The 12893-nt window shown below is 48.6% G+C and overlaps 1 protein-coding gene across 3 annotated transcripts in view; it reads left to right on the forward strand.

Moving 5' to 3' along the window:
• The window catches only part of Myo5b (myosin VB), a 317620-nt gene that overhangs the window by 117360 nt on the left and 187367 nt on the right, over window positions 1–12893 (forward strand). For all 3 annotated transcript variants that reach the window (XM_031366041.1, XM_031366040.1, XM_031366039.1), the window contains exon 2: window positions 9231–9341. In XM_031366041.1, the coding sequence (XP_031221901.1) occupies window positions 9231–9341 (111 nt within the window). The remainder of the gene's footprint in view (window positions 1–9230; window positions 9342–12893) is intronic.

A 12893-nucleotide genomic window follows, 5' to 3' on the forward strand; every position in this document is an offset into this window, starting at 1 on the left:
ATGAGTGGGTGAATTTCCACTCCACTTGTGTAGGGCCTAATTTTTCTTACCTAAACTGAAGGATTTCAGAGACAGTGGAATGTGGCTGTCTTTCCATAAGCAAGGCGAGGAAGCTAGGCATCTTCATATTTCCTAAAACGCATGACTGCTAGTACCAGGTACCAGGTCACTTGGGAGGGTGCCCATTTGGTGATTTTGAAATGGAATCATTGGCTCAGTGTCTATGAATTTCTGACCTTTCTCTAGCCTCCTCCTGTGCTGTGGCCATCAGGAGATCATCACAGAAGAGGCTTCAGCATGCAGGTCAACAGTTAAGGGTGTTTGCCTAAGCCCTTAGAAGAGCTGACCTTCAGTATCTTCACTCTAAGGGGCCAGGTTCATTTAGCCAGAGGATCTAGGGTCTCTCAGTCCTAGATCATTGGCTCTCCTACCAGGATTAGGAAAGTCACTCCTGTGTTTTTTTGGTCAGGTGTTTGGAATGGTTAGTCCTCTCTGTTTACTCGACTGGATGTAGGATGATCCTGGAGACACACCCTGGCTGTGGATGTGAGGGTGTTTCCAGAAAGGCTTGACTGAGGAAAAAAAAGATCCATCCTGAGTGTGGGTGGTACCATTCTGTGGTATGGTGTCCCGAACTAGCACCTGTATCCATCTGGCTGAACTTCCTGACTGCGGGTGCGCTATGACCAGCTGCCCTGTGCTTCTGTTGAACTTCCTGACTGCGGGTGCACTATGACCAGCTGCCCTGTGCTTCTGTTGCCTTTCCTTCCCCAGCATGGTAGGCCGTGCTCTCAAAGAATGAGCCAAAATCATCTTTAGGTATCATTTGTCAAGTATTTTATCACAGCAATGAGAAAGGAAATGAAAGGGGCTGGAGAGATGGCCGAGGACCTGGGTTCACTTTACAGTACCCATGCCAGAGCTTATAACTACCTGTAACTCCAGCTCCAGGGGGTCTGAGGTGCTCTCCTCCTGCTCTCCTCAGACACTACACCCCTATGCATAAACTACACAGAGAGACATACAGATATGTATAATTTTAAAAATTAAAATAAATATTGTAAAAACTAAAGGGCAGGTAATACAGATGCTGCCCTTTGACGGTTATGTCCCCCAGAGACTGATAGTCCAGCTACTAACTCATTTCTATTACATGTCTTTTGAGCAGGTCCTATGCTCTAACTCAGACTTGCTTAATTGGAGATGTTTGGCTTCTGTGCTCCTTGAGGGATGGAAGCTGGTTCACTCAAATTTACCTTCCTTAATGGGCTCCAGATAGAATGTACACCTGGTGCTGGCTACTTGCATTTCAACACAAGCTTCAGTCATTCAAGAAGGGGAAACTTCAATTGAGAAAATGTCCCCACCAGATTGGCCTGTGGGCAAGCCTGTGGTACATTTTCTTGGCTGTTGACTGATGCAGGAGGGCCCAGACCACTGTGGCATTAGAAAAAAGCAGGCTGAGCCAACCAATAAGCAGCAGTCTTTCATGGCCTTAGCATCAGTTCCCGCCTCCAGGTTCCTGTCCTGCTCGAGTTCATGCCCTGATTTCCCTCTGTGATGGATTGATCTCTGGAAGTGTAAGATGAAATAAACCTTTACCTCCCCAAATTGCTTTTGATCATGGTGTTTTATCACAGCAATAGAAATCTAAGACATGTCCTACACTAACTGTTGCATGACTGTGTTTTCCCCAATCTGGGTTAAGTGACTCTGAGTGATATTTAGTTATAGCACCGAACACATCAGAATTAGGTGATCTTTCTGCATTTGGCCCCCCCGACAGGCAGAGAACACTGTCGGCCACCAAGTTAAGCCATCTAGCCCATTTCTGGCTCTTCTCAGGGAGAACAAACCAGACCATTTTGCTTCTTTGCACCTGAGTTGTCAGTGTGCCTGATGTGTAATAGAAAACCCCCTGGGGGCTTAGCTTAATGCATTCACACTTTTTTTTTCATATATATAATTATGTGACACCTTATTTATATAAAATACCTGCGGCTCCACAGGCAGATCAGTATCTCTTTCTCTAGGAGGGTCAGAGAGTGGAGGACTTGGAGGCAGAGGCTGGGACCTTTGTTCCAGGTCTGCAGAACCCCTGCACATTCACCATTGAGCAGCCTGGGTAGATTGTCTCTTGTGTCTAATGATCTGGATTCTTCCGTTTAAAGTGGGAATGATTCCCCCGCCTTCATTGACTTTGACTGGAGACTAAGTTGAAATGATTAAAGGACTCTCGACATCAGTTACCTTAGCATAAGGTAGCATAAATAATGTCCGGAGGGAGACTGTTTCAAATGCCTGTTCTCTTACTGCTCTGAGGCTCTCTGAATACCTAGTGTCATTCTGTGCGCTCGTTCATCATTTGGAATCCATAGTTCGGGCTTTTGTTCTTCTAACGTAATGCTCTGGATCTACCTCCCTGGAGGTTTAATTATTCAAACGGGGCATGGCTGTTCGTGCCCTTGTGTTTTAAAGATCGACAAATAGTTCTTATCCATCAGCCAGCACCAAGAAGCACTTCTCCTCGTTTTTCGGAATGAAAGGGGCTAGATCCACTTCCTGAGCTTAAGAACAGAGACCTGAAGACAGTGAAGTAATAGAAGGACTGGGCTTATCTTCCCGACTGGTGTTGTCATGTAGAACCTTCCCAGGACCCCGCTTTCCATACAACACTCATCCTATTGTTCATCTAAGGAGCTGATGCTCACCCTGTGCAACAGCCCGCTCACGATCACTAAACTGTCTTGTAGAGCCCAGACACCTCCCGCAGTGCTACGCCACATGCAGGTGTCTACATGGACAGATGGTGTGCTCTTGCAGACGTGCATTTGCATTCGCTTGCAACTTTTCCGTAAGTGAGGTAGAAGTATGCCTCTAGACTCCTGGGTTTGCGGAGGCCCCTCTGAGTGCTTACTCAGACACAGGTTGCTTGGACACTGGATTCAGCTGAGAAACCTCCAAACCGCTGCCCGAGTCCACCCCCCACCCCCAGACGTTGATGTAGACAGTCTAGGGTGTTGCCCGGCTTGGGAATTAGCAAGCTCTCCACGTGACTGTGCTGTACAGCTGGAGCACAGAGCACTGTTGTCATAGGCAGCCACTCTCTACCCGCATGTGGGGCTGTCACTGGAGACGGGAAAGGAGCAAAGGCTCAGTGCTAACGTGTAACATTGGATGGAGGCATCCCTCGTTTAATACACAGGTTCCTTCCCAAATCGGTTCCTATTTGTTACTTAGGCCAGACTTGCTATCTCGTTTGCTTTTTGTAAAGAAGCTAAGCGCTGTTAAAATACAGTGGTGACAGGCTCTCTGGCTCTGCAGTTAGGTTACGTGAGCGAGCTTATCTTTTGACAGTCTGCTGTCTTCCATTCAGTAAAGCTGGTAGAGGTTAGATTTGAGAGGCATCCCTTGAAAGTATGAAAACTAAGAGATGCATCAGAGGCCGCAGGTGACTCGGTGGTAAAGCCCTCGTCTAGCCTATCCGTGCCAGGCCCTCGGTGCCATCTTCCAGTCCCTTCCCCCTCCTCCCCCCAGTTCAGAGCTGTTTCTATCTAGTTCTTAAGATGGGTCAGTAGTCACAAAGACTGACTGCTCTTGTGCAGGGCAAACATTTGACTCCCAGCACCCACACAGCGGCTCACAGCCACCTCTAGCCCCAGTTCCAGGGGGTCCAAGGCTCTCTTCTGACCTGTGCATGACTCCCAGCACCCACACAGCGGCTCACAGCCACCTCTAGCCCAGTTCCAGGGGGTCTGAGGCTCTCTTCTGACCTGTGCAGGTGTCTGCACACATCTGGTACATATAAGCTCAGGCCATACGCGTAAAAAGCAGAGAGGTTTCCTGAAAACATACGTTATAGCTTTCCTACAGGTTGATCAGTAAAATGCATGGTGAGAGGGTTTGCATACACAATTGTGATTGTACCCCTTTAGTACAGCAGTGGGGGGGGCTTTGTGGGAGGAAGAGAATTGCTGTTTGTGTTTACATCACTTCCCCCTCTCTTTTCTACCTTTTACCCCTCCTATGTACTGCTTTCAAATTCATGGTCTCTTTAGTTATTGCTATACACACATACACCCCCACACATGCATTATATGTATATTCCATATATATGTATATGTACGCACATATATGTATTCCATACGTATGTATATATACACACATATATGTATATTCCTTATATAATACACAAATACAACCTGCTCGGTCTATAGCATCTCCTGTATGTATATGGTCTTGGCAGACCACTTAAATAACCAGTTGTGGGGCTCTTCTCTGGAGAAGGCCATTTCTCTTTTCCCTTGGGAGATTGCATGGCTCCTTCTGTTACCATGAAAGCTAGTCCTCAGGGAGGTGGCTTCTAAGCCACTTACAGCTCCAGTCCTCTGCGTCTTGTATCTGTAGTGATGTCTTCAGCGATAGGGACTTACCTTCCATCTCTGAGGGCAGCCAAGGGCTGTAGCCCATAATATTTTGGAAGTCTCTTGAACAATCCTGGCCAACAACTCCAAAAGAGGATTCTCATGCTTGGTGTTGGGGTTTTTGTTAAATACCTTACGGCTCTTGTCAGCTCACATGGGAAGATTTCATCTACACTGTATATGCATGTGTATATGTGGACATGTATGTTACATGTAATTTTAGGTAGGTAGGTAATAGTAGGCTTCCTTATAACTTTTTCCATACATGCTTACTGCATTTAAACCTTCCCCTGAAATCCCCCGTACCCTGCTTCTCCCCTCCCTGTGGCTCTCCCCTCCCTGTGGCTCTCCCCTCCCTGTGGCTCTCCCCTCCCTGTGGCTCTCCCCTCCCTGTGGCTCTCCCCTCCCTGTGGCTCTCCCCTCCCTGTGGCTCTCCCCTCCCTGTGGCTCTCCCCTCCCTGTGGCTCTCCCCTCCCTGTGGCTCTCCCCTCCCTGTGGCTCTCCCCCACCCCGTCCCTTTGTACTTTCCTTGTTTCCGCAGTTACTCCAGGTTTTATATTCATATTGTTTTAAATGGGAGGAAATGAGCAGAATGTAATTCTAAGTCCATGCTAGTGCCTTCGCTCTGTCTAGCTGTGTAGCATTCGCGTCACTAGGCGAGGAAATGCACCGTCAAATCCCCCTCCCTCCCAGAGCTCCATCACACCCGGCCGTCCCCCCTTCGTAGGTCTTTGCTAGTTACGGCGGCACCTGTCTCTCCCTTTTCAGCTTGCATAGCTCCTTCTTCCCTGTCTATTTTGTGCTGATTATACTTTGTACACATTTCAGAGACCATGTATCATCTTAAGGCATGTGGGGAAGGTAGGGGGGTTTTCTGGAAAGCTAGACCACAAAGTTGGATTATCATTAAATTACCCTTGAACGTCCTGTAAAAGTACCCATGGTGTATGCTACAGTATGCTGTTGGGTTAATGACTCTGTTTTGGTAATTTGTAGGATCTTCGAGTGGAGAAGCCACAGAGGATGGGTGTAAGGGGCAGGAGGCAGGAGGCAGGAGGCAGGAGGAGGGCCCCCTGCAGATGTAGCCACCCTGTGTGCAGAATGAACAGAGAAGTGTTGCTCTGGGTCAGCAGTGAACTGCTGTGATGTTGGGGCTTCCACACAGGTTGTTCTTGGAGGGAGACTGAAGAGACTTTATGGCAGCGTGTGGCACAGAGCTGCACAGGTTAGGTGCCAAGTGTTTGCTGGATTTGAGTCTGCCGTTTGCTTGATAAGATCTTAATGTGCAATGTCTTTCAAAAGGCCACCTAAGACTGCAGCTGTCTGCTTCGTCTTCTCACAGCTAGCATTCTCTTCCCTACCTTTCCTTGTCACTTCTGCCTTGAGCGAGTAACTAGTCCTCGCCTCCGGAGTTGTCACATCACCGAATGGGCCCTACTAGCTAGGTTCCTGAAGCTTGGGGAATAGATTTCCACGTTGGTCCTTGATTGTGATGGTGCTCGGGGCAATATGCTTTAAGTAAAACCGGGTTCCCCGATAAGAAACGTTCTATTTCTTAATCACTGAGCACATCCACTAGCTACGCCGGACCCTAAGGATGCAGAGGTGCTCAGTAATGTACCTGAAAGATCTTGAAGTAATGAGATGAAACTCACTTGAGAGAAATGACTGTGAAGCCAGAAAGCAAGCCAATCAGATTTACTGTGGTGTCTCAAGGGCTCACTCTGTGATGGCAGTGATGGCAGCCTTCGATGCAAAGGTGTTGGAACTGGGAGTCTGTATATATACGTAGACATAGACATAGACATAGAGACATATACTACGAGGGATGGGCTGGCTCAGGGAAACAGATAGGACAGAACAGAGTTGACACTGCTTTCTGTCAAAGCCCTAAATTACATATTTTAATATAGTATTCCTGACAGCTCAGCCACTGACATGTGAAAACAGTAACATATAAATGAGTAACCATCTCTGTGTTCTAAAATTAACCTTTCGTGAAATGTTTCGTGTTATTTGAAAATCAGTCGTCTGACCCCCTGGTTGAGAGTTAAAGGTAATTCTTAACTCATGGGTCATACACAACTGGACGCAGCCCACAGCCCTTGTCTGCTGATACCTTCACAGAAGCAAGGATGTGTGGGGATGTGTGGGGATGTGTGGGGATGTGTGGGGATGTGTGGGGAGGTGTGGGGAGGTGTGGGGAGGTGTGGGGAGGTGTGGGGAGGTGCGGGGAGGTGCGGGGAGGTGCGGGGAGGTGCGGTCGCGACAGACATTAGTGCCTGCCTCTGCGGGTTCTGAGTGGATGTATCTGAGTAGAGGCTGAGGTTCTACATGAGAGGCTCTGGCTGACAGTGACGCCAGATCCCTCATACAGAGGAGAAAGGAGCCAAACAGAGAACCACAAGGGTCCCGCTATGCCCTGTCACTTAGGAAGCCACAAAGGTCCTGCTATGCCCTGTCACATAGGAAACAGAGGTGATCTGTCTGCCCATTGGACACTTTCAGCCTGCTGTTCGGGAAGGAGAGAGATACATAGGTAGAAAGATAAACTCACTCAGAGTAGGAGTGAGCAGGAGCCAGGTGTAGTGAGTTCTTGGCAGTGCTGGGGCACTGAGGAGCACAGGGACAGCTGGCGAAGGGCACAGGAGTACTCCCTGAGCTGAGACCAGGTCTCTCGTGGCTTATCGCCTCCACTCACTCAGCTCCTCCCGGGCTGCCTCCACTCTTCTCAGTTATCTCTCATTCTGTGCAATCTTTGTAGGCCTTGTCCGACATATAAGGTCGGTTTTGAGTTAAAAGTTGCGGGTGTACTGCCCGACGGAGCACAGTGACCAGAGGGAATCACTCTGTGGCTGAGGAGAGGCCACTGACTGAGCACTCAGAGCATCTTACTGCTTAGTGCAGCTGACTGGACTTCAGGCTTCAAGGACAGTGGAGAAGCTAGGGGGAAACACTAGAGGGAAGAACGGATGCTGGCGGTGGAGGAGAGAAAGGCTCTGCTGCATCCTCAGAGACTTGGCCCTGTGCAGGAAGCTTCTGATTCCACAGCACACTGTACTACACTGCACTGCACTGTACTCTATCCTAGACTCTACCATGCTACAAATACCCAGTAAGGTGGGCCTAGAGGCACAGAGAATATGGCTCTGCGGATCTGTTTCTTAAGTTAAAAAGAAATGACTGGTGGTCAGCCCTAGGTTGGGATGTCAAGGATGTACTGACATTTGCTTTCTGTTCATGTTCTGATCCTGTCACCGTAGGACTTTGCTCAACAATGATTTAATGGAGCAGCAGTCGGGATATTGGTCTTTATAAAAGGGTCCACTAGGAGAAAAAACATGGGCTTAAGAAAAAAAAAGGCAGGACCCAAAGCCAGCTGGTTATAGTACACAGCAACTGACTGCCCGTGTGAGTTCCACTCACCGACCCAGGGGTATGGTTCAGCCTTTGGTCAAAAGGGCCATTTCAGGTTCGTTAAGAACATGATGTGACATAGCCATGTAGTATGTACACAGGCGCACACAGATGGCTTCTAAACCAAGCAGGCCCTGTGGAGTTCTCTCACCTGAGCAGCAGTTCGGCAGTTTGTCTGGCATCTGTGTAAAATGTAAGGTCGGAACTGAGGGCAGGGGGTCTGGATGCTGCTGTGCTGTGTGACAAATGCATGTGCCCACCTCCAGAAGGGCCATGTCACCTCAGGTCCTGACTTGCTCTGTGGTTAACCTAGACTTGTTGATTACCAAGCTGCCGGCATATTGTAACGTAATCAGGGCTGAGGGTCTGGTAACTAATGACTAAAGGCTACTCCATATAACAGGAATGGCGTATTCTTCCCTGCCAGGACTAGACCAGACTGAATGGCTTTATTTACAGGGCAGGGATGGAGAGCCTGAGACTTTTGTAATGTTTGCGGCTTAAAGAAAGCGCACATAACTGTTGTTTGGCTGAGACTCGAGATGCTTGCATTGGTTGCTCTTGTGCGACTGTGACCCACCTGACAGAAGCAACGTGAGGGAGAAGAGAGAGGTCTGGGCTCTTTGCTTTAGAGAGCTCAGGCATCACGGCAGGAGAGGCATGGCAGGGCAGCTGAGATTACAACAGCAGGAGTGTGTGGCTGAGGCTGTTGACGCCATGGTGGACCACACGAGAAGCAGACAGTAGCTGGATGGGGAATGGGGCAGGTGGAACCTTCACATCCCCCTCCCCACAGCTAGCCCACTAGTGTCATACTTCCAGCTAGACCCAACCTCCTAAAGAGGTCCATGACCTCTGGCATTTAGTGACAACAGGACCCAAAATCTTTTAGCACATGAACCTGCAGGAGATAGTTTAGACTCATACTACTAACAGGGAGCCTTTGACTTGCCGCCATTTCTACTGAATGTAGAATATCAGAGCAGAGTAACTTGAACTCCAAAGCATTGCCGTGCTTCCTGCGTTTGGCCAGTGTTGTTTCGTTGACTGTAGCATGCCCTCTCCTTCTGACTGCTGATTTGTGTCTTTAAAAGGATCGTGTAAAACCCCTCACGGTTACAGCTAAGCTTGTACTCAGCTGTCTCCCCGGCAGAATTTTAATTTCACTGTCACATTCCCTTAAGATTGAGAGAGTGCTGTTTTAAATGAGTCCCATGAAATATTTATAATTTATGATATTAGATCATCTCACATCTTTGAGAGGGAGTGTGGTGCATACATGTTGCTGTAAAATATTTTCCCAGCAAACCCTTCATAGAAACTGACACATGCTTAGAAACTGGGATCCTTTGGTTTGTATCTAAGTCTCTTCTCCTTCTTGTCTTTCAGTACACAAGGGTCTGGATCCCCGACCCAGATGAAGTGTGGCGCTCGGCTGAATTAACCAAGGACTACAACGAGGGTGATAAGAGCCTGCAGCTCAGACTGGAAGATGACACAGTAAGTGCTGGTCCTTAGGGTGGGAGCCAGAGGTCCATCCTGATTGGGTCTGATAGTAAATTGTGGCCTTAGTTTTTGTCTGCCCAGGGGAGCTTCTGAACTCCAAATGCATCTTTGACACCGTCGATGATGTGGAAGTGTGAAACCATGAGCCTGCTCCATGGATGTCACATAAGAAACAAGAGCTAACCTATTCACAACTGGGGCTCCAGTGGTAGCTGAGACGGGAGTCTTTACGTTGGAGTGAAGGGAGTGGGTGTGCTATAGGACGAGGGCATCAGCAGGAGGGAACAGTAGAGCAGGTAGTGGGAGCCTGGGCTCAGGCTAAGAGTAGGGAATGTTCTTACAAGGTGCTACTTGTGCCCAAACCGCAATGTTGCATGTGGACAGGGAAAGGAAGGTAAACCGTTGAACCTGGGATCCAGGTGGCCTAAGGCAGAGGTGGCAGGCAGCCATTTCATACAGGATGTACGCAGGGAGGCTGGTTGTAAACAAAGTAGAGGAATGACATGAAGAACTGACTTTGAGACAGATAGACAGACAGACAGGTGGGTCACAGAGCAGGCCCAGAGTGGATGGAAGGTTTGTGTTGGGTGAACCCCAGTGCCTGGAATGCCTGTATTGTGTCCTTAAGTTGTGAATTATTAACTGCCTGCTGTTGTTCATTCTTCAAAGCATTCTGTTCTTCTTCCCACTCCACATGGTTGGTTGGTTGAACAACCTGTTGACTGAGCATTCTCCAAACACCAACTCTTTCTGTAGGAACCTGGAGCGTGTCGCTGCGCGCGTAACAATGGGGCAGCTGAATTTGAGTCGGTTGGTTGTGTCCTTCGCCTCCTAACCGGCAGGCTTTGCTAATCCCGTCCTCTCTTGGTTTTGAGGGGAGAAACGAAACTGTCAGCAGATGGAGTCTTGTTGGCCATGTTGAATAACTTCCCACCCCACACCCGAAACAAAATGAAATTAGTCCACCCACCCGAATGGAGTGCCTTCTACTCCGACAGACTCCGTTTCAGTTGGCCTTCTCGAGTGGGTGGGTGTTTTTAAAAGCTGTATGGAGGCAGTGGGGAATGATCTGCCGTGTTGCTAAAACAGCAGATGCTCGTGTCCCTGGCTGCACATAGATTTGGCCCTGCATGATGGATCCTGGAAGCCACCCATGGCCCATCTCATCCTCTCTGGCTATAGGACTGGTCACTCTGGAACCTATCAGCATAGGCTCTGGGCATCAGAGTCTCTGTCTCTTGTCCATGGGTTATGCTGGCTTGAAGCTGGCCCCAAGAGTGACTGGGCACTGGACACTTGAGGCAGGGGCAGAGACGCCACATGGCTGGATACTGAGAGAATTTCCTCTGAGGCTGAAGCCATCCCGTGGTCACACGCTGGTAGACCTCCCAGCCCACAGAGTAAATTGATTTTAGGGCAAGAGCAAAGAGAAAAGTAGGGAGGTCAGATTTTCTTCTAAAAAGCTGCATTCCAACCTTGGGCTCGTAGTAGGACTGTGCTCTTTGCAGCCAATGGCTTCCTCTGGTAAAGTATTCAGAATTCTCACTGTTCATCTGAGATGCCCCTCCTACTTTTGCTCAGTTCTTTCTTCTAGTAAAAGTAATGTAATAGCAATGTAATGTTCTAGCAATGTAAGTGTAGCCATGTGACCCATCCTTAAGTGAACAATTTAGTGGCATTCACACCGGGACATCTGTCACCTTGCTCCCTTTCCATAGCAAAACTGGAGATACCCCGGACTGAACACCGTTCCAGTCTTTTATCACCTACCACAGTGATAACTTCGGTCTCCTGGCTGCACGTGGTACTTCATACCAGTAGAACATTCAGTATTAGTATTAGTCCCTTTTCCATCGGCTTAGGGCACCTAGCCTAATGTCCTGTCTTGAAGCCAGTGAGAAAATGGTGTCTTCTCTGGAGAAAAGGATTGTGTCATCTGCCTTTTTTCTTCCTAGAGACAAGATGAGTATAAGGTGCACGTGTGCTGATCCTTAGCCTCATTCTCTGCCTTCAGATCGTGCTGGGCATTTTGCAGATGCCAACCTTGGATTGATGAGAGCGGCCTTTCTATGTTTTTTGACCAGAGTAGAGCTCAGCACAGGTCAAATGCTCTCTCCCCACCGCCCTTGCAAACCGCTCCACTCCTGCCCTCTGCTGGCGGGAAAACTCCATTTCTGTACTTTGACTTTGTTGGGTTCCCCTCAGTATAAAGTGCCTAGCAGCCTTAGGGCATGCTTCCTGTGTGTGCACGCTTGTGAGCCAGAGGTTTCCTAAGAGATGGGCAGAGTGGCGTGCCCTCCCCGAGCTGAGACACATCTCAGCCTAACCAAGTGTGTTTGGGGCTGGAGCGAAAGAATGTAATCCTGCATAGGTCCAGTTACGGAGAGTGCTTTAAATTTATCTAGCACTTTCATTATTTGGAATATTTAAATAACTATGCAAAGTGTAAAGCTGTCTGCAGCCCTGTTCATCCCCCACCCCACTGCCAGCGTAAGGAAGTGGCGTCCTTCTTTAAGCACGCAGTGACCTCATCTCTGTAGAGATACGCCGAAGAGCAATGAAGCTTGCTCTGTATCGTAGATCATTCTCTGTATGTCATGTTGTAGTGTTACAAATACTTGGTGAGTCCCTTTGAGGCCAGGGTCATCTGTGAATGTTGGACTCTAATAGCAACGTTAAATTCAAGTTCCTCTCATCAATGGCAGAAAAAAAAAATCCCTACTCTTAGCCCCCCTCCCAGCTCCCCCTGGACACCCACAAACTGAAGACTCAGTGGTCCAGAGTGCTGAGTTTGCAATTCTTACCTCTCTTCTGCTGTGCATGGAATTTTACTCCTTATCAATTTTCTGTAACCAATACCACCAGCTTATTTGTGGATTTTTTTTCCCCAAAATTGTGTATGTGATTGTCTCTTCCTGCCTGCTAAGGCCTTCTGAGAGACGAATCATCTCGGAAATGATGGAAAGCCCCCATGTGTCTGTCCTGGTGTGTCAAGACACTGGTCTGAGTTTAAAGTTTTCCAGTTTGAAAATCGAAGGGCAGGATGGAATGGGCACTTTGGGAGGGAGGCCTGGCAGAGTCGGACGATACCCCTAACTCAGCAGACCGCAAAGTTCGGTGCACCTCGAAGGTGCCTGACGGCCACTGTTAGGGAGCGGCGCGGCGCAAACTTTAGGAAGGTCTGTTACAAGGGAAGTTAGTTTCTGGAGACGCGCAGTTTCTGGAGATGAGCCCTTGAGGGAAGCACTGAGATCCTGGCTCCCTTCTCCTTTATCTCTCCTTCCTGGCTTCATCGGGCTGAGCCATTCTGCTCTACCATTCTTTCTCTGTCATAAGTTTCTGCATTGCTGTCAGCCATAAAAAAAATGAAGCCAAGCGATCATGACCAAAACCTTCAAAATCGCCAGCCCTTTTTGGAAGCTGAGGACCTTGGGTGTTTTGTTCAGAAAACTTAAAAGTTACCAACTCCAAGCCGGGTGGTGGTGGCACACGCCTTTAATCCCAGAACTTGGGAGGCAGAGGCAGGCGGATTTCTAAGTTCGAGGC

Source organism: Mastomys coucha, unplaced genomic scaffold, assembly GCF_008632895.1.
Source record: "Mastomys coucha isolate ucsf_1 unplaced genomic scaffold, UCSF_Mcou_1 pScaffold13, whole genome shotgun sequence".
NCBI lineage: Eukaryota > Metazoa > Chordata > Mammalia > Rodentia > Muridae > Mastomys > Mastomys coucha.